Source organism: Lithobates pipiens, unplaced genomic scaffold (genome assembly GCF_037356315.1).
Source record: "Lithobates pipiens isolate NorthernLeopardFrog02 unplaced genomic scaffold, aLitPip1_a1.2 Scaffold_16, whole genome shotgun sequence".
Taxonomy (NCBI): Eukaryota; Metazoa; Chordata; class Amphibia; order Anura; family Ranidae; genus Lithobates; species Lithobates pipiens.
In genome coordinates this window covers 49,382,626-49,401,696 of record NW_027507748.1, presented here as the reverse complement: position 1 = coordinate 49,401,696, position 19,071 = coordinate 49,382,626, and the positions used below count along the sequence as shown (strand labels likewise).

General features: G+C 40.7%; 1 protein-coding gene across 1 annotated transcript in view; it reads right to left on the bottom strand.

The window, feature by feature from the left end:
• Positions 1-6,421: 6,421 nt before the first annotated feature.
• LOC143981782 (beta-1,3-galactosyltransferase 5-like) overlaps positions 6,422-19,071 on the bottom strand; it is a 108,044-nt gene continuing 95,394 nt past the window's right edge. The window contains exon 2 of the mRNA XM_077479883.1: positions 6,422-10,093. Within this exon, the coding sequence (XP_077336009.1) occupies positions 9,146-10,093 (948 nt within the window). The 3' untranslated portion in view covers positions 6,422-9,145. The remainder of the gene's footprint in view (positions 10,094-19,071) is intronic.

The window sequence follows — 19,071 nt, the reverse complement described above, 5'->3', positions numbered from 1 at the left end:
TTTGCTCAGCAATGGTTTTCTCCTTGGAACTCTGCCATGCAGGCCATTTTTGCCCAGTCTTTTCCTGATGGTGGAGGCATGAACGCTGACCTTAACTGAGGCAAGTGAGGCCTGCAGTTCCTTGGACGTTGTTGTGGGGTCTTTTGTGACCTCTTGGATGAGTCGTCGCTGCGCTCTCGGGGTAATTTTGGGCGGTCGGCCACTCCTGGGAAGGTTCACCACTGTTCCATGTCTTCACCATTTGTGGATAATGGCTCTCACTGTGGTTCGCTGGATTCCCAAAGCTTTGGAAATGGCTTTATAACCCTTTCCAGACTGATAGATCTCAATTACTTTCTTTCTCAATTGTTCCTGAATTTCTTTGGGTCTCGGCATGATGTGTAGCTTTTAGGCCGGGTTCACACCGCTGCGATGCGGGAACGCTGCGAATCCGCTGCGTTTTCCCGCATCGCACACCTCCCGCCGGCAGTTCACACTGCCCTATGCGGACGGCTGGGAGTGTCAATGTTATGTTAATGACACCCCCAGATCCGTCGGCATATCGCAGTGCGATCTGCCGACTCGCACAGGAATCGGATCGCATGGTGTGAACCCCCATGCGATCCGATTCTGTTGCGGACCCAAAAAAGGGTCCCGTGCGAGTTTGCTGTGGGAGCGCTGCGAATTCAGCCATACTATCTGTATGGCTGAACTCGCATTGCTACGGAGATCGGATGTGATTTGCTGTGCGAATCACATCCGGATCTCCCCCCGCAGCAGTGTGAACCCAGCCTTAAGGATCTTCTGGTGGACCTTACTGTGTCAAGCAGCTCCTATTTAAGTGATGCCTTGATTGTGAACAGGTGTGGCAATAATCAGGCCTGGGTGTGGCTAGAGAAATTGAACTCAGGTGTGGACAACCACAGTTATAGTATGTTTTAACAAGGGGGGCAATCACTTTTTCACACAGGGCCATGATGGTTTGGATTTTTTTTCACCTTTAATAATAAACACCTTCATTTACAAATTGCATTTTGTGTTTACTTGTGTTGTCCTTGACTATTGTTTAAATTGGTTTGATGTTCCGAAACACTTAAGTGTGACAAACATGCAAAGGAACAGGAAATGAGGAAGGGGGCAAACACTTTTTCACACCACTGTATATATTTTGAAAATAAATAACTATAAATAATTGTACCAAATAATAATATAATAATAATAAAAATTATTCAATAATGTAATCAAATCAAAAACACTGAAATTTGCTCAGTTGCAGAATTGTCGCTGTAATTACTTTTCAGTGTTTGATGGCAGATCCCACCACAAATCACTATCGCTTAATTCTGCGAGTGATTCTAATTTATTATCGCTGTTTTCTAGCTGGTCTAAAACCTCTTTTGACATAAAGGGACAGTTTTGGTTGCTATGGACAATCTCCAGTTTCCAGGCAGAAAGAACAGTATTTATAATGTAAAACTGCATGCAGGACACTGGAGAAACCACTAGGGACAAAGGGGATGTGAAATAATTACATACAGCAATGTACATCTGTAAGATTACATTATACTGTATGTATAGTGTGTGTTTTACTTTTTGAATTTAGCACCATTCTCCATCCCCGTGCGTCGTTTGTTTGTATGAATGTTTCACATCATTTAAAGCGGGGTTCCACCCTAAAGTGGAACTTCCGCTGATCGGAACCCTCCCCCCCCTCCCGTGTCACAATTGGCACCTTTCAGGGGGGAGGGGGGTGGAGATACCTGTCAAAGACAGGTATTTACACCCACTTCCGGGCATAGACTCCCGTGGGAGTCTACGTAATTTCCTGTCCTGCCGGGACACACACGGGTCTCAGAGACAGCGCAGACAATTCCTATTGCGCTGCGCGACTCGCGCATGCGCAGTAGGGAACCGGGAAGTGAAGCCGATTCGCTTCACTTCCTGATTCCCTCACCTAGAATGGTGGCGGCAGCAGCCGAGAGCCGAGCGATCGATCGGCCTCGGCTGCTGGCATCGCTGGAACCCGGGACAGGTGAGTGTCTATTTATTAAAAGTCAGCAGCTGTAGTATTTATAGCTGCTGGCTTTTAATATTTTTTTTGTAGGTGGAATCCCTCTTTAATGGGTGTGCTTTTTTTCATTTAGTTTCAGAAGTATATGGGTAGAGCAATTCTATTGTTTTTTTTTCTTTGTCTTGATCCCTATTTATGTGATATGTAAGAATCGCATCTTCTGAACAATAGAACTTAGATATTCAGTTAATCATACCTGAGCGCAGATTTTTGTTAATCTTTTTCCCATGTTTAATGGTAGTTGATTCTTTGATGCTGAATTGGACCAGGACCACATTTTACAGTTTCCTAATAAGTAATTTGTAGCTTTCAGTTACTGTATGTTTGCACATCTATGCATCTGAGATCTCAGATGTTTTTATGTAACTGTTAGAGGCAGGTTATAGATAACAGTGCTGCATAAAAAATTTTTGTTTGTAAGATTCATTTGCATGTGATTGCTTAACTGGAAGTAACCTTTGCACGTTTTGATGTCCAAATCCAAATCCACCTAAAACATTTTTTTATGGGATAGAGTGGAAACCTCTTTTGCAATGCTGGCTGTGTCCCTGCTAGGGAGATTTCTTGTAATTTCCTGTTGTGTCTGACACCCATCAACTTGATAGGAAGTGAAGCGAGGAGATTGTAGGCTCCTTGAAGGCAGGGTGTGTGTGTGTGTGTGTGTGTGTGTGTGTGTGTGTGTGTGTGTGTGTGTGTGTGTGTGTGAATGTAAAAAATATATGTAAAGTATTGTATAACTTGTCAGTGCTATATAAGTACATGTATAAATAAGTAAACTAAAAACCCCCAGCATTAGTGCCAGTGGACAGAATAATGACCCCCAGCATTAGTACCAGTAGACAGAATAATGACCCCCAGCATTAGTACCAATGGACAGAATAATGACCCCCAGCATTAGTACCAGTAGACAGAATAATGACCCCCAGCAGTAGTGCCAATGGACAGAATAATGACCCCCCCCCCCAGCATTAGTACCAATGGACAGAATAATAACCCCCAGCATTAGTGCCAGGGGACACAATAATGACCCCCAGAATTAGCGTCAATAGATGCAAAAATAATATCCAGCACTGTTGTCCACAACATATACCTGCAGCACTGATGTCAATAAAAACTAAAATAAAATCTTCCTGTGGCAGTAACATCAACCCTCTATCTGGAGGTCAATGGCAGTCATATTTACCCCCTTTCATTGACGTCAGCAGAGTTGCCAACCGCCAGTAAATTTACTGACAGTTTGTAAAAAAAAATTTTTTTTTTTATAACTGCCAGTAAATATCACGGGCTGATAATTTCAAGCTGTGTCAACTATTTAAGTGTAAGCAACTTACTTTGTTTTAGGTATTGTCAGTGTTTCCATATCATGTTTATGCTGTTAAAATATTCACTGTGTTAGTTTTCAATAGGAGTTCTGTAATTTCTCAGGTTGGCAGTAAAAAAATGTGCTCCGCCAGCAAAATTTCCATGTTTTGTCAGTAAGAAATGCTGCAAGAGGTTGGCAACCCTGGACGTCAGTGGAAGGAATATCAACCCCCCCCCCCCTTTTAACTGGTGGCCAGTGGCACTGACATTAAATCCCCCTTCAATAGTGGTCAGTGTGACCTAAATAAATTCCCCTGATCGGCATTGCCATTTAATTTAAACCCCTCCTTTCAGTGGTGTTTACGGTTGCTTACAAGGTCCTGGCTTCTTCTCTCTCCAATGATCCCAGGCCAGGACTATACTAACACCACTGGGCAGAGATCAGGACAGTATTAGGTTTTAGTGCCGGGTATTGGAATAATGAGAGCCTTCTAGCGTCCAGCAAGTTCAATAACACATGGCAACTATGAGAGACGTGTGCCTTCAAGTTAATTCAAACCTGAATATGAAAAAAAAAAACTAACACCCTGGTCAAACAAAAAAATATAAAATATGTAAGAATATAAGCATCAGGTTGAATTAAAAATTAAATCTAAATTTCTACCTCAAATCAGTAAGGAAAAAACAATTTATTGTTTCAATGCTATATCATAATTGGCCACAAGGGGGCAGAGGAACTGCAGTCTCCCATTTCAATGTCAAAGCTGTAAATGTAATATCTGAACAATTCTTGCTTAGTGCAAATTTTCAGAAAACAAATACAACTTTTTCCCTACCCTAGGGTGTATTTGGGCTTTTTAGAACGGTCCATGTTTGTTCAGTTTTTGCTTTGCTTTTATGCCTCTATAAAAGTCAATAGGAATGCATGGTAAACACATGGTAAATGCATGTTAAGAGCCAATGTACACTGCTCCTTAAAGCACATTTTGCACCTCAGTGACACGGTCTTCTTATTCCTGATGCCCTATTCACAACAAAAAAGTGGATGAAAGTGCTAAAAAAAAAAGTTACATAGGGAAGAGGGAGGGTCACATGGACTAAAGTGTAAAGCCTACTTTACGGTTGTCACAAATCATAGGGAGCAGTAACAGGTCTGAGATCCCCCTTCCAATTACAGCTATGATATGCTGAGTGGCCACACAGTTGAAGAAGTCAAGGTCTCTGTTACATTGCAGCATGGGGTGCTTCCCAGACTCACACAAGAGGATTTGGATTTTTGTGGAAGCACATTTGGGAGTATAATTGATTTGAAGCTCAAACTATGGATTATTCAAAAATTAGACTTATGTCAGTAGTGTTCTCTGGATGGAAAAAGAAAAGGAAACAGAAGGGATAAAATATTTTCTTTCCCTGGAGAAAATGTGTCTCCACGCTCCTTCTGAGGCTGGTGCCATGACCAAAAGCCTTTGCAGTTTGTCACATGACCTTTGGTGCTGTCAGAGTTCAAATGGGCCAATCCTCCTCTGTGGCAGAGATCACATAACCAAGCACCTGGGCATTTGCAGCTATGACCAGCACTGGAAGGAGCATGGAACAGCAATTCCTCCAGAAGAGGTATTTACACCTTTCAGACACCATGCAAGTACCCAACGAAATTTGCAATTGTAATTGCTCAGTAGGGGTACTGTATATTCTTCCCACCTATGACCAATTGACCAGCACTGGAAGGAGCATGGAACAGAAATTCCTCCAGAAAAGGTAGTTACATCTTCCAGATACCAAGTAATTACCCAACAAAATTGCAATTGTAATTGCTCAGTAGAGGTCCACTCTTCACACCTTTGACTAGCACTGGAAAGGAGCATGGATCGGCACTTCCTCCAAAAAATGTATTTACACTCTTTAGATACCAGATACATACCCAACGAAAATGCAATGGTAATTGCTCAGTAGAGGTCCAGTCTTTTCGCACCTACGACCAGCACTAGAAGTAGCATGGATCAGAATTTCCTGCAGGAAAGGTATTTACACTCTTCAGATACCAGATAAGTACCCAACAAAATTGCAATTTTAATTACTCAGTAGAGGTCCATCCTTCCCACCTATGACCACCAGCACTAGAAGGAGCATGGATCAGAATTTCCTCCAGGAAAAGTATTTACACCCTTCAGATACCAGATAAGTACCCAATGAAAATGCAATTGTAATTGCTCAGTAGAGGTCCACTCTTCGCACCTACGACCAGCACTAGAAGGAGCATGGATCAGAATTTCCTGCAGGAAAGGTATTTACACCCTTCAGATACCAGATGCCCAACAAAATTACAATTGTAATTATTCAGTAGAGGTCCATCCTTCCCCCCCTATGACCACCAGCACTAGAAGGAACATGGATCAGAATTTCCTCCAGGAAAAGTATTTACATCTTTCAGACACCAGATAAGTAACCAACGAAAATGCAATTGTAGTTGCTCAGTAGAGCTCTACTCTTTGCACCCACTGACCAGCACTAGATCAACATTTAATTGCTCAGTAGAGGTTCATTCTAAAATGTTGACAGGTTTGCCGTAAGACTGACTTTACTTGAAAATGTTTGGAAAGGTTTCAGAAACAAAAAATCCCTCTCAAGGCTATCTCAGGGCATTGTCGTGGCAGCCTTTTGGAATGCAAAAGGCATTTAGAAGAGCCTTTCTGAAGAGTCCTTATGAGCCCAGGAGAGGGCCTGGATGGTTTGCTTTGCTATAGAGAGGGCCTGGATGGTTTGCTTTGCTATCCTTGACACAGGATAACAAATAACAAAAATCATCAGGTGATATCTGCTTACAAAAAAATAATGCACAATTCAGAGTATAGTTTTACAATAACATATTTCAATGAACTATATGTTAAAGAGTAATTCTAATCAACTGATTTCTTAGATGTGTCTGGTATAGGATGGGTTTTCCATTTCCTCACTGAACATATACAAATAACTACAACTGCTATTGACGTACCACATCCATAAATTGTACAAAAACAAAACCCAGGTAATGATTAGACTTTACCAGTACAGAGAGGATGGACACATAAGTTAATAAAAAGTTTACATAAAGTTTATTACAAATTTTACAACATCACAGATTAAAATATTCAGAATGGTGGACCCTTGTGAACCACATACAGTGCCTTGAAAAAGTATTCATACCTCTTAATATTTTCCACATTTTGTCATGTTACAACCAAAAACGTAAATGTATTTTATTGGGATTTTATGTGATAGACCAACACAAAGTGGCACATAATTGTAAAGTGGAAGGAAAATTATAAATGGTTTTCAAAATTTTTAACAAATAAATCTGTGAAAAGTGTGGCGTGCATTTGTATTCAGCCCCCCTGAGTCAATACTTTTGTAGAACCGCCTTTCACTGCAATTACAGCTGCAAGTCTTTTTGGGGATGTCTCTACCAGCTTTGCACATCTAGAGAGGAACATTTTTGCCCATTCTTCTTTTTGAAATAGCTCAAGCTCTGTCAGATTGGATGGAGAACGTCTGTGAACAGCAATTTTCAAGTCTTGCCACAGATTCAGATTTAGGTCTGGACTTTGGCTGGACTATTCTAACACATGAATATGCTTTGATTTAAAACATTCCATTGTAGCTCTGGCTGTATGTTTAGGGCCGTTGTCCTGTTGGAAGGCGAACCTGCGCCCCAGTCTCAAGTCTTTTGTAGACTCTTAACAGCCTGTATTTGGCTCCATCCATCTTCCCATCAATTCTGACCAGCTTCCCTGTGCCTGCTGAAGAAAAGCACCCCTACAACATGATGCTGCCACCACCATGTTTCACAGTGGGGTTGGTGTGTTCAGGGCGATGTGCAGTGTTAGCTTTCTACAACACATAGCGTTTTGCTTTTAGGCCAAAAAGTTAAATTTTGGCTTCATCTAACCAGAGCACCTTCTTCCACATGTTTGCTGTGTCACCCACATGGCTTCTCGCAAACTGCAAATGGGACTTATTATGGCTTTCTTTAACAGTGACTTTCTTCTTGCCACTCTTCCATAAAGGCCAGATTTTTGGAGTGAACAACTAATAGTTGTCCTGTGGACAGATTCTCCCACCTGAGCCATGGATCTCTGCAGCTCCTCCAGAGTTACCATGGGCCTCTTGGCTGCTTCTCTGATTAATGCTCTCCTTGCCTGGCTTGTCAGTTTAGGTGGACAGCCATGTGTTGGTAGGTTTGCAGTTGTGCCATACTCTTTTCATTTTGAGATGATGGATTTAAAAGTGCTCTGTGAGATGTTCAAAGCTTGGGATATTTTTTTTTATAATCTAACCCTGCTTTAAATGTCTCCACAACTTTATCCCTGGCCTGACTGGTGTGTTCCTTGGCCTTCATGATGCTGTTTGCTCTCTAAGGTAACAAACCTATGAGGGCTTCACAGAACAGCTGAATGTATACTGAGATTAAATTACACACAGGTGGACTCTATTTGCTAATTAGGTGACTTCTGAAGGCAAATAGTTCCACCAGATTTTAGTTACTTGTATCAGAGTAAACAGGGCTGAATACAAATGCACGCCATTTCAGATATTTATTTGTAAAAAAAAATGAAAACCATTCATCATTTCCCTTCCACTGCACAGTTACATGCCACTTTGTGTTGGTCTATCACATAAAATCCCAATAAAATACATTTACGGTTTTGGTTGTAACATGACAAATGTGGAAAACGTCAAGGGGTATTAATACTTTTTCAACGCACTGTATGCCATTCAACTATTGTTATTTTGCCCGAACATAGCCCAAGAGATTGATGCATTTCACATTATTTGCTTCTTCTGGACTTGGTATTCTTGGAGGCAAAAAGGAATATCCTCATTTCAAAAACAACAATATAATCATTACATATATTTGTGGAAAAATAATTTTTCTAAGGCAGCAAAATCAATGTATATGTAAAAAACTCATTGTAATTGCACAGCATCAGTGAGAACCTAGCCTTAATGTACCAATAAACGTGTAGCACTAGTAGTAGGCAGGGTACATAAGACCTTTCCCCAAGTTATTTTCTCACTGGTGGTGAAACAAAACACAGTTCACCGGCTCAATTGATCCTGGTTGCTAGGGACAATGACTCACATATGATCCCAGACAACACCCCCAAATGTAGCCATGTACCTGTTGGGGTTGCCCCCTGCCAATCCAAGTTGGGGATTGGTCAAGGCTCCCCAGATACCTCAAGCAGCTCCACTTCTCCTCCCCTCCTCTCTTTCCAGGACCTTCTGGAAGGAAGGGGGAGGTGATGGTGATGCCACCTGTCAGTCACCCAATTCTTCCTGAGCCACTCCCAGCCCAGAATGAAAACAAACAGGTCTAGCCACCAGCTAGGCCTGCCCAAATTTTCCTGCCCTGTCAAAAAAACCTCACTTCTAGCACTCACTAACTAGAGGGTGCTACAAATGGAAATAACTCTGACTTCCATGGTGTTTACCTGGTTGGGCCTTTTGTCTTTGTGCAGTCCACCCTGGTTCCCTACACTCTGTTAAAGGCAACCTTTACCCAAAAATGAAATGTATCCCCATATTCAATATACCCCAGCCTGTAACTAAACTGCATTTTTGAGGGGCAGGTGCAATTGCCTTTCTTAATGGTAATTGCTTCCACTTTCTCATTCCGCGCCTTGGAGAACCCCTACCCTCACCTCCTGGGATAATGTCACACACCTCAGGAGGCCATAAGATCAAGTTCATTCATGGCAGCCAAATTACACTAGAAGGCCAATTGGGTAGACAGTGCTGGACTCCATGTGCTGCTTAACATTGTTCATCTTGTGCATTGCGTAAGGCTTCCCAGTAGAGGACTATTTCCTCTGGCTTGACTTCATGAGATGTCACAAGGTTCTGATAAGTGCACAAAGAGAATGATACCTTAGAAGGAAAAAATATAGGCTTAGTGTGTAGCTCCTGTAATGAGATCTTCAACCTCTCCAGACACATTCCTATGTACACATCTTCGAGTTTAAAAAACGGTATAGAGGATGAGATGTTGAAAATTCTTTGGGCAACATCTGCCGAGAGGACATAGCCTGTACCCGAACAAAAGGGGGGGTATTTCTCACCATCATACTCCTTTTTACTTACGTGCCACTTGCTCAAGGCATTACGTATAGGAGCGTCGTCTGGCTTTAGCATCCCTGTGAACAAATTTGAAGTCTGATTTTTACTTAGGAGAAGTTTAACAAGGAAATACGTATTGACAAACATGTCCGCATCCGTTTTCATTACATAGTGGGTCTGAGGGCAATGATTCACAATCCAATCTAAACCCATTAAAGTTTTTATGGTCAAGTTGTAATACGTGTCTACAAAATCTTTTTGAATGATGTCTTTGTAGGTATTGAACTCTTCGGATGAACTGTCGAGTGTACTGGAGTTCATGCCAAGAAGAAAAAAGGTCACCACTCGCTTTCCTTGGATGAGTTGCTCCTTCCCCCACGTTTTGCGGATTGCCATTCGCTCCTCTATCTGGTCGTGTGCTGTAGTCACCAGGAGCACCAGAAACGGAGGGTTTTGTTTGCAGTTTGATTCAGGCAACTTCATGAAGTGGTTCTTTTTATAGTCAGTTTTAATGGAAAAACTGTTTTCAGGTTTGTGGAAGCAATAAAAGCACAAGTCAGATTCATAGTTCGTGATGAAGAACCCAAACATACCCAAACAAGGAAAAAACAGGAGTGCCACAAAAGCCACTCTTTTCCGAGGCATCTGGGGACAAAAAATGAGAAATGGTGTCAATAACATCCTTAATTATACAATAAGAACTAATCATTAATATAGTGCATAGAAAAAAAATGGAATCCAATACACTTAAAGTGTGAAAATATAAAAAATTAGGGCTGTTACTGATTAAAATTTTTGTGTTTGATTAATCAATTTTTTTTAAAATCGATTAATCGACTAATTTCAATTATAATGCACATACAGATCCAACTAGTTTTATCTGATCTCCTTGCATTGTAACTCTGCATTAGTCAGTGGTAAATGTGGTATACACTATATACAATCACCCGACACTAGTTAGTTTCCACAATCCATGACTTAACTCTACAGTTCACACAAATACATTTTAAATTCAAACTGTAGCACTGACGTAAGTCATTTGTTTTTCCACAGTAGCGTGACAATCCCTCCACCTCCGGTCTAACTAATCACTCTCACCTTATGGCATGGACCCCTGTGCAAACAGGTGGTCATGCAAGCGGGTATCAAAAGGGTTAACATGGACCATAAACTTCTCTCACGTCTCCTTAGATCTCAGCAAGGACGCCAGGTCATGGGTAGAAAGAAAAGATCTAAGTGCTTTTTTTGATCGATCAAAAAAAATTAACGGATTAATCGAGGAATTAATCTTTAATTTCCACAGCCCTATAAAAAATATGTGTATGATTTATACAGGTCTATTCTTAAAGGGTATCCCAAACCCAAATCAAAGATTATATACTGTGTGTGTATGTATGTATGTATGTATGTGTATATGTATAATATATACCAGGGGTTGACAAATTTGCTTGGAATCTAGGAGCCAGCTAAAAACTCTTCCTCCCAACACACACTCTCTTCTCATCCACATACTTGCACACACTTCACATTCTCATTTGCCATCTTCCCCCTAGGGTGCCTCGTGGTCCTGTGTATCCTTGATGGGTGCCTCTGTTTGTCGCCGCGGTGGGGGTCATCCGCCCCAACTCCCGGTTGCAGTCTCCTTGGATGGCTTACCACTCCTGCCCTTCCACCACTAACAAACATATTTTAGTGAGTCACATAGTAGGGAAGGGGGAAAGGGGAAAATTTGGGACTTTAAGTGAGGTCATAGCCTCCATCCCTATCCATTGTAAGGCACAAAGTTAAAAACAGGAGCTGAGCGGGACTTTAAATGAAGTACGGGGTTAAAAAAAAGACAAATTGGTTATTGAAAAAAAGGAAAAATGTATTATTCGTTTTTCTAACAAGACATAATAACATGTATATTGGAGAGGTGCGCGGACAGACATATTATTGACATTAACATTTTGCTTTATACAATCATCATGACTGATACAGAATAAGTTAAAAAAGCGCACTTCCATTATATACATGGAATAACCAAATATAGTAATAGATTAGACAAATAATGCAGTATAGGCAACAACTTTGAATCTATGACTTCTTGGTTGTTGCAATAAATTAGTAAAAAAACATAATTAATGCAGTATTTCAAAAATTAATGCTGGTTGAAGTTGGGGTACCAAAATGCACGGCAACTATTCTGGCGGCGGTGTGGCTGTGTCCGTGGTTGGCGGCGGCAGGCGGGACCGGAACAACCGGGGCCAATCACTTACCATATATTGCTACCTCTTGTTTCCGTGTTTTCTCCACACACAAGGTATCTTTGCACTAATAGTTTCAGTGTCCCTTTTTCTTTTCACTTTCCTTTCACTATCACTTTGTCACTTGGAATTCAGATTGGGTCATGGCATATATTGGCCACTCTTCCCCCCCCCCCCTCCCCTCCCTCTGCCCACCCTTCCTACACTCACACATATCCATCCCACTTCCTTTTATTGCATTTTTCCCCCATATAATTTACATAACACCTGTATTTCTTATCATGTATTTTTTCACCCACTAGGCTCATACTTACACGCTGATTTTGTTTTCACTTATCAAACGCCCTTGTTGTGCCGGTGATTGCCTGTGTGTGCATTCTGCGGGCCTCTTTGACGCCAGATGGGCCTCCTCAGCTCCCGTACCATCGCTTTGGGTGCCTGGTGGCTTTCGAGACTGCACCTCTGACTGCATGGCTATGTGTAAGTGACCACTAGGTGGGTTTTTCAACCTCCCTATGTTCCATCACTGCAAAAATTAATTTACTACTATTCTGTATTTTCAGACCAATCACGAGTTTGCTCCTGATGAGCGGCAGTAAGCCGCGAAACGCGTAGAGCTAATAGTTGCCGTGCATTTTGGTACCCCAACTTCAACCAGCATTAATTTTTGAAATACTGCATTAATTATGTTTTTTTACTAATTTATTGCAACAACCAAGAAGTCATAGATTCAAAGTTGTTGCCTATACTGCATTATTTGTCTAATCTATTACTATATTTGGTTATTCCATGTATATAATGGAGGTGCGCTTTTTTAACTTATTCTGTATCAGTCATGATGATTGTATAAAGCAAAATGTTAATGTCAATAATATGTCTGTCCGCGCACCTCTCCAATATACATGTTATTATGTCTTGTTAGAAAAACGAATAACAAATTTTTCCTTTTTTTCAATAACCAATTTGTCTTTTTTTTTAACCCCGTACTTCATTTAAAGTCCCGCTCAGCTCATATTTTAGTGAGTATTTTAGCCCTTCAGGGGATGTATCTGCCCCTGATGTACCCTTTAACCATGGTGACTCATTATATCATTTAAACCTTAGAAACATGACGTGTCTGCTCCTGATGAGTGGTCTTGAACCACGAAATGCGTCGAGCTACCAGCCATCTTATATTTACCAATTTCATTGGACAACATATGAATTACCCCTTTAACAGGATTTTTGAGGTCCAAGATCGGGCAGGCATGATCGAGCAATAATTGTTTACCCGATTTGACACTGGTGGTCCCTTGATTGTACCAAGCAATGATATCTGTACCATTTTTATTACTTGTTCTACCTATCTTGCCATTTGATATCATAGTCTGTATGTTTTCACTGGTTATCAGTGTCACTATCCATTCTAGATATTTTGTCAAATATTAATAGGATACCGTTTTATACCATTGTTTTGTATATGAATTATTAAACCGCTTATTTATCCACCATTTTGTGTTGTCTTGCAAACCATGTGCTTCATTTAAAGTCCCAACTCCTTTTCTTTCAAATCGCTAGCAATTCGCCCACGTGCTGAAAAATATATAGTCATAATGACAGGGATGGAAATACACGACCTTACCAGGCCGTAATTTCATTTAAAGTCCCAAAATTTTTCCATCTCCCCCCTTTCTCTCAGCCAGCTAAAAAAGTTAGGAGCCAGGTCCGTGACGGCGATCTGGACCTGTCCCTGGCCTGACATGGAGACGAGTGAGGGGAAGATAGCGCCCCCAGCCCCCCACCTGTCTCCAAGTCATTGCCCATAGCTCTTGGAGGGACTTTTTTTTTTTTTTTTTTCAAATGACAAATTTTTTTTAAATTGCATTTTAGTGTAAATATGAGATGTGAGTTCTCTCTGACCCCGGATCTCATATATAAGAGGACCTGTCATGCTTTTTTCTATTACAAGGGATTTTTACATTCCTTGTAATAGGAATAAAAGTGACACAAATTTTTTTTTTTTTTAAAAGAACAGTGAAAAAAATAAAAATAAAAGTTAAAATAATAATAAAAAAAATATTTTAAACGTGCCCTGTCCCGTCAAGCTTGCGTGCAGAAGCGAACGCATATATGAAAGCGGTGTTCAAACCACACATGTGAGGTATCGCTGTGATCGGTAGAGTAAGAGCAATAATTCTAGCCCCAGACCTCCTCTGTAACTTAAAAAGTGCAACCTGTAGAATTTCTTAAACGTCGCCTATGGAGATTTTAAAGGGTAAGTTTGTCGCCATTCCATGAGCGGGCGCAATTTTGAAGCATGACATGTTGAGTATCGATTTACTCGACGTAACATTATCTTTCACAATATAAAAAAAATTGGGCTAACTTTACTGTTGTCTTATTTTTTTTTTATTAAATACATTTTCCCCAAAAAAGTGCGCTTGTAAGTCCGCTGTGCAAATACGGTGTGACAGACAGTATTGCAACGACCACCATTTTATTCTCTAGGGTGTTAGAATAAAATATATATATATATATATATATATATATATAATGTTTAGGGGTTCTGAGTAAAGGGAAGGAAGATAGGCTGGCAGGCAGGGGAATTAGCATTGTATCCATTAGCATTGCTGGTTGTAATTCCAACGGCCACCACAAGAGGGCGCCAGATTCCAGAAGAAACCATAGGATCGTAGAAGGCCTCAAAGCCGGGGGCTCAATTACCGGACGCCGGCGGCGCGGCCCGACGCGATCGCGCCAGGGGGGGCGCGGAGACAGCATACCCCCAGCTGTGCTGCCCCAGGCACCAGGTCGCTAATTCTAGTCGCAAATGCGACCTGGCGTCCGGGTTTTGTCGAGCCCTGATATATGCACACACAATCTTTACAGTCTTTGATGACTGCATTTATTTTTAAGCGTTTTATCCTTTAATCTTACCCAGTCATCCTACCACTGGTCTGTAGTGCATGTTCATAATTCAATGTAAAATTAAATAACATATTCGATTTTTCACTCCAGCATTATATAATGAGTTTGCAAATTGTAGAGAATTGTAAACTAATGCATTACAATTGAATTACACCCAATACTAAAATATGCTCCAATGTAAAACCAAACCATTAACAGCGCTTAGTATGAATAAAATATTTAAAACACATAATGATATCTCATATGGTGCAATGTAAAATACGGTAAAAAATGAATGAATGATAAACTCTCAAATATTCATGATTTCAAACGTCCACTGAAATGTCCTGCAAATGCACTATGCAGAAATATAGAGTGGTATAGTCAGCCCTCTCCACCTATAAAAAGTTCAAATGCAACAAATTGCCAAAGACACCAGCAGAGTTTATGATGAAAGCAAAATCTGTATGCTTGTATCATTGGCTGCTTCACCTTCACCAATCCACCGCGTGCTCACCCCTTTGTGTATATGCTTATCAAAGGTAAATGTAAACAGAGCCTGCACAATCATCCATGTCATTTTAGTCCTAAGACTAATGCCCTTTTTTCCCCCTTTTTTTCTATAAGACTAATGCCCCGTACACATGATCGGAATTCTCGTCGGAAAAAGCTCTGATGGCTTTCCCGACAGAATTCCGACGGAATTCCGCTCAAGCTGTCTTGCCTGCACACGGTCACACTAAATTCCAATAGTTTAGAATGCGGTGACGTACAACTAGAAAAGGGAAGTTCAATAGCCAGTAGCCAATAGCTTCCGTCTCGTAGTTAAATCTGAGCATGCGTGATTTTTGGCGCGTCGGAATTGCCTACACATGATCGGAATTTACGATAGAAAGTTTTTCCATCGGGAAAATTGAGAACATGCCATAAATTTTTGGCTGGCGGAAATTCGGACAGCTAAATTCCGATGGAGCATACACGCGGTCACATTTTCCGATGAAAAGCTCTCATTGGTCTTTTTCTGGCCGGAATTCCGATCGTGTGTACTAAAGACTAAAACTAAATCAAAATCTGCTGCCAAAAAAAGCATGCATTAATGTGCATTGTCAAAATGCATGACAACTCACCTGCTTTGTGTCAAGTGCATTGCAGTGCCATTCATTGTGCTGGGCACCCCATCACACTGCAAAGTAGAGCCCAACAACACACCGTAGCACACCACAATGCATATACAGCGTGTTGAGGTGTGCTGCCTTTTGAAAAAAAGGCCATGCATGTTTTTCATCCATTGTGGTGCATTGAAAGGGCATCCGTGAAAAAGAGCTGCCCTAATGCAATGCACGCTAACACATGTGCATTGATGCACTGCAACAGAACACTAGTGTGTTAATGGGCAAACACCAAGAAAAAACTTTTTTTGGCCTTCCTCCCCAAAAAAAGAAAAAGTAGACAAAGTGGGGGAAAAAAAGCAAAGCATTTTGGGTAACAAAGCTAAGTAAATAAATGTACCTTTCCTTGCTATTCGTAGTGAAGTAGTTGATATCGCCATCCTTTCTGGCATGACCCTGGGCATTACTGAGTACCTGAAATCTCCCAAGAACAGTGCAATGTCTCCCAGAACTGGTTTCTACTGTACAACCATACACTTTCTGATTAAGAGTTAGGCTGGCCATACACGGTCGAATTTTGAAAGAATTTTCTTTTGAAAATCAGAAAATTTGTGTGTTTTGTGATCCGATGATGCCACCATTGATTTCGAAATTCGGCCAACCAAGCCTTCAATTTCACCTCCTGTTGCCACACAAAAGAATTTTCGTGGCTGGGAATCTTCTTTTTTTTTCTGGGAATTTTCTTTTCTTGCACATGCGCATTTCTTTTTCGATTATATTTCTCACACAAATCTCCCATCATTGATTAGAAAATCGTTTGTTTTTCAAAAAATTTCCAACACGTCCGATTACTCAAATTTGATTGCCGCACGAAAATCGGCTGTTGCCGCAGCCCACCGATGGTGCGAAATACAAATGAAAATTCTTAGATAAGATTTTCGAAAGAGAAATCTTTCGAAATTCGACCCATGTATGGCCTGCCTTATGCAGGCCATACATGGTTGAATTTCGAATGAATTTTCTTTTCAAAATCAGAAAGTTCTTTTTTTGTGATCCAATGGTGCCACCATTGATTTTCTAAATTTGGCCGACCAAGCCTTCAATTTAACCTCATGTTGCTACAGAAAATAATTTTTGTGGCCGGGAATCTTCTTTTCTCTCTGTAAATTTTCTTTTCTTATTACATTTCTTGCATGATACTCCCATCATTGATTAGAAAATCATTTGTTTTTCAAAAAGTTTCCAACATGTCCGATTTCTAAAATTTGATTTCCGCACGAAAATCGTCTGTTGCCAAAGCCAATAATGGTGCGAAATTCGTGCGAAAATTCTTAGATACGATTTTCGAAAGAAAATTATTTCAAAATTCGAACCGTGTATGTCCAGCATTAGTCCATGCGCTGGGAAAATCAACATGTTTTGACTTTTTTTGCATTCATCTATCTTCTTCGGGTTTTTGGTACGACTTGCATATGTAAGAGATCACCTTGTATATTACACCAAATGTCCTTCTATGCCATCACACAGTAAGCGGTCGCCCAGAGGGACATGACTGGGGTACACAAAGACCTCTCAGGCTCAAACGTCATTTTATGTCATCAAGCAGGGGCCAGTCGCCCATGGGGACATGACTGGGGCACACAAAGACTGCTCAGGCCCAACCAACCTTTTGTATACCAATTAGTTGTCAGTTGTCATAAGTTTTGTTAAAACGTTTCCAATCTGGTAGAGGATGTCCCTATGGGTGCTTAGCCCCTTTTTGAGGACATAGGAGGATGTTTAGTATAGTATACAAGATGATCTCTAATGCCCCGTACACACGAGCGGAAATTCCCCCAGCAAATTCTGACCATGTATATGCTCCATCTGACTTTTTCTGGCGGAATTTCCACCAGCAAAAGACTGAGAGCATGTTGTCTATTTTTTAGGTCGTAAAAAGTTTGGAAAATCAGAAAATGCGTTCTTCTGTATGCAATTCCAACTCGCAAAAAAACACGCATGCTCAGAAACAATTTGACGCATGCTCGGAAGCATTGAACTTAATTTTCTCTACTCATCGTAGTGTTGTACGTCATCACATTCTTAACGGTTGAAAGTTCTGAGAACTTTTGTGTATGCAAGCCAAGCCTGAGTGGAATTCCGTCGGAAAAACCATCCAAGATTTTTTCAACGGAAATTCCGCTTACATATGCAACCCTTAACCCCTACAGCACCACCTAGTGTTAACCTCTTCATTGCCAGTCACATTTACACAGTAATCAGTGCATTTTTATTCGTACTGATCGCTGTATAAATGTGAATGGTCCCAAAATAGTGCCAAGTGTGTCCGATCTGTATAATGTCACAGTCAGGATAAAAATCGCAGATCGCTGCCATTACTAGCAAAAAAAAGTAATAATAATAATGTCATAAAACTATCCCCTATTTTGTAGACGCTATAACTTTTGCGCAAACCAATCAAACGCTTATTGTGACTTTTTTTTAACCAAAAATATGTAGAAGAATACATATCGGCCTAAACTAAGGGTAAAAAAAATATATATATTTTTTGGGGGGATATTTATTATAGCAAAAAGTAAAAAATATTGCTTTTTTTTAATTGTCGCTCTTTTTTTGTTTATAGCGCAAAAAATAAAAACCACAGCGGTGATCAAATACCACCAAAAGAAAGCTCTATTTGTGGAAAAAAAGGACGTAAATTTTGTTTGGGAGCAACGTCGCACGACCGCGCAATTGTCAGTTAAATTGACGCAGCGTCGAATCGCAAAAAGTGCTCTGGTCTTAAGCCAGCAAAATGGTCCGGTCTGAAAGTGGTTAAGTATTGTAATAATACAATTATAAATATATACAGTACATAAAATAAAATATAAAAACTCATAATAAGTCTTCTGGTTGCCCTTAAAGTCCCATTAGAGGAATATAGGGGTTGATTTACTAAAGGTAAATAGACTGTGCACGTTGCAAAGTTGCTCCAGAGTATAGTGAATGAGGTAAGACTTCACTGTGCAAAGAATACCCAATCACGTGCAGGGAAAGTAAAATAAACAGCGTTTTTGCTTGCACATGATGGATGGATGATGGAAGTCAGCAACACTTCCGCTCATTTACTAAGCTATGGAGCAACTGCTCTTGCAGAGTGTAACTGCAGTTTACAAAGTGCACAGTCTATTTGCCGTTAGTAAATCAACCCCCATAGTATTGAGTTAATACTGTATTTGGCATGGGCGGACTGACCCATCGGCGATTCAGCCGCTGCCTGAGGGCCCGGGGTCATTAGGGGCCAGTGCCCGGCCCAATAAGAGACTGTAATAATACCGCTAACGGCGCAGATTTCTCCCCGCTGGCCCCTCCTTCCCTCCCATCCATTAAGGACAGGAGGGAA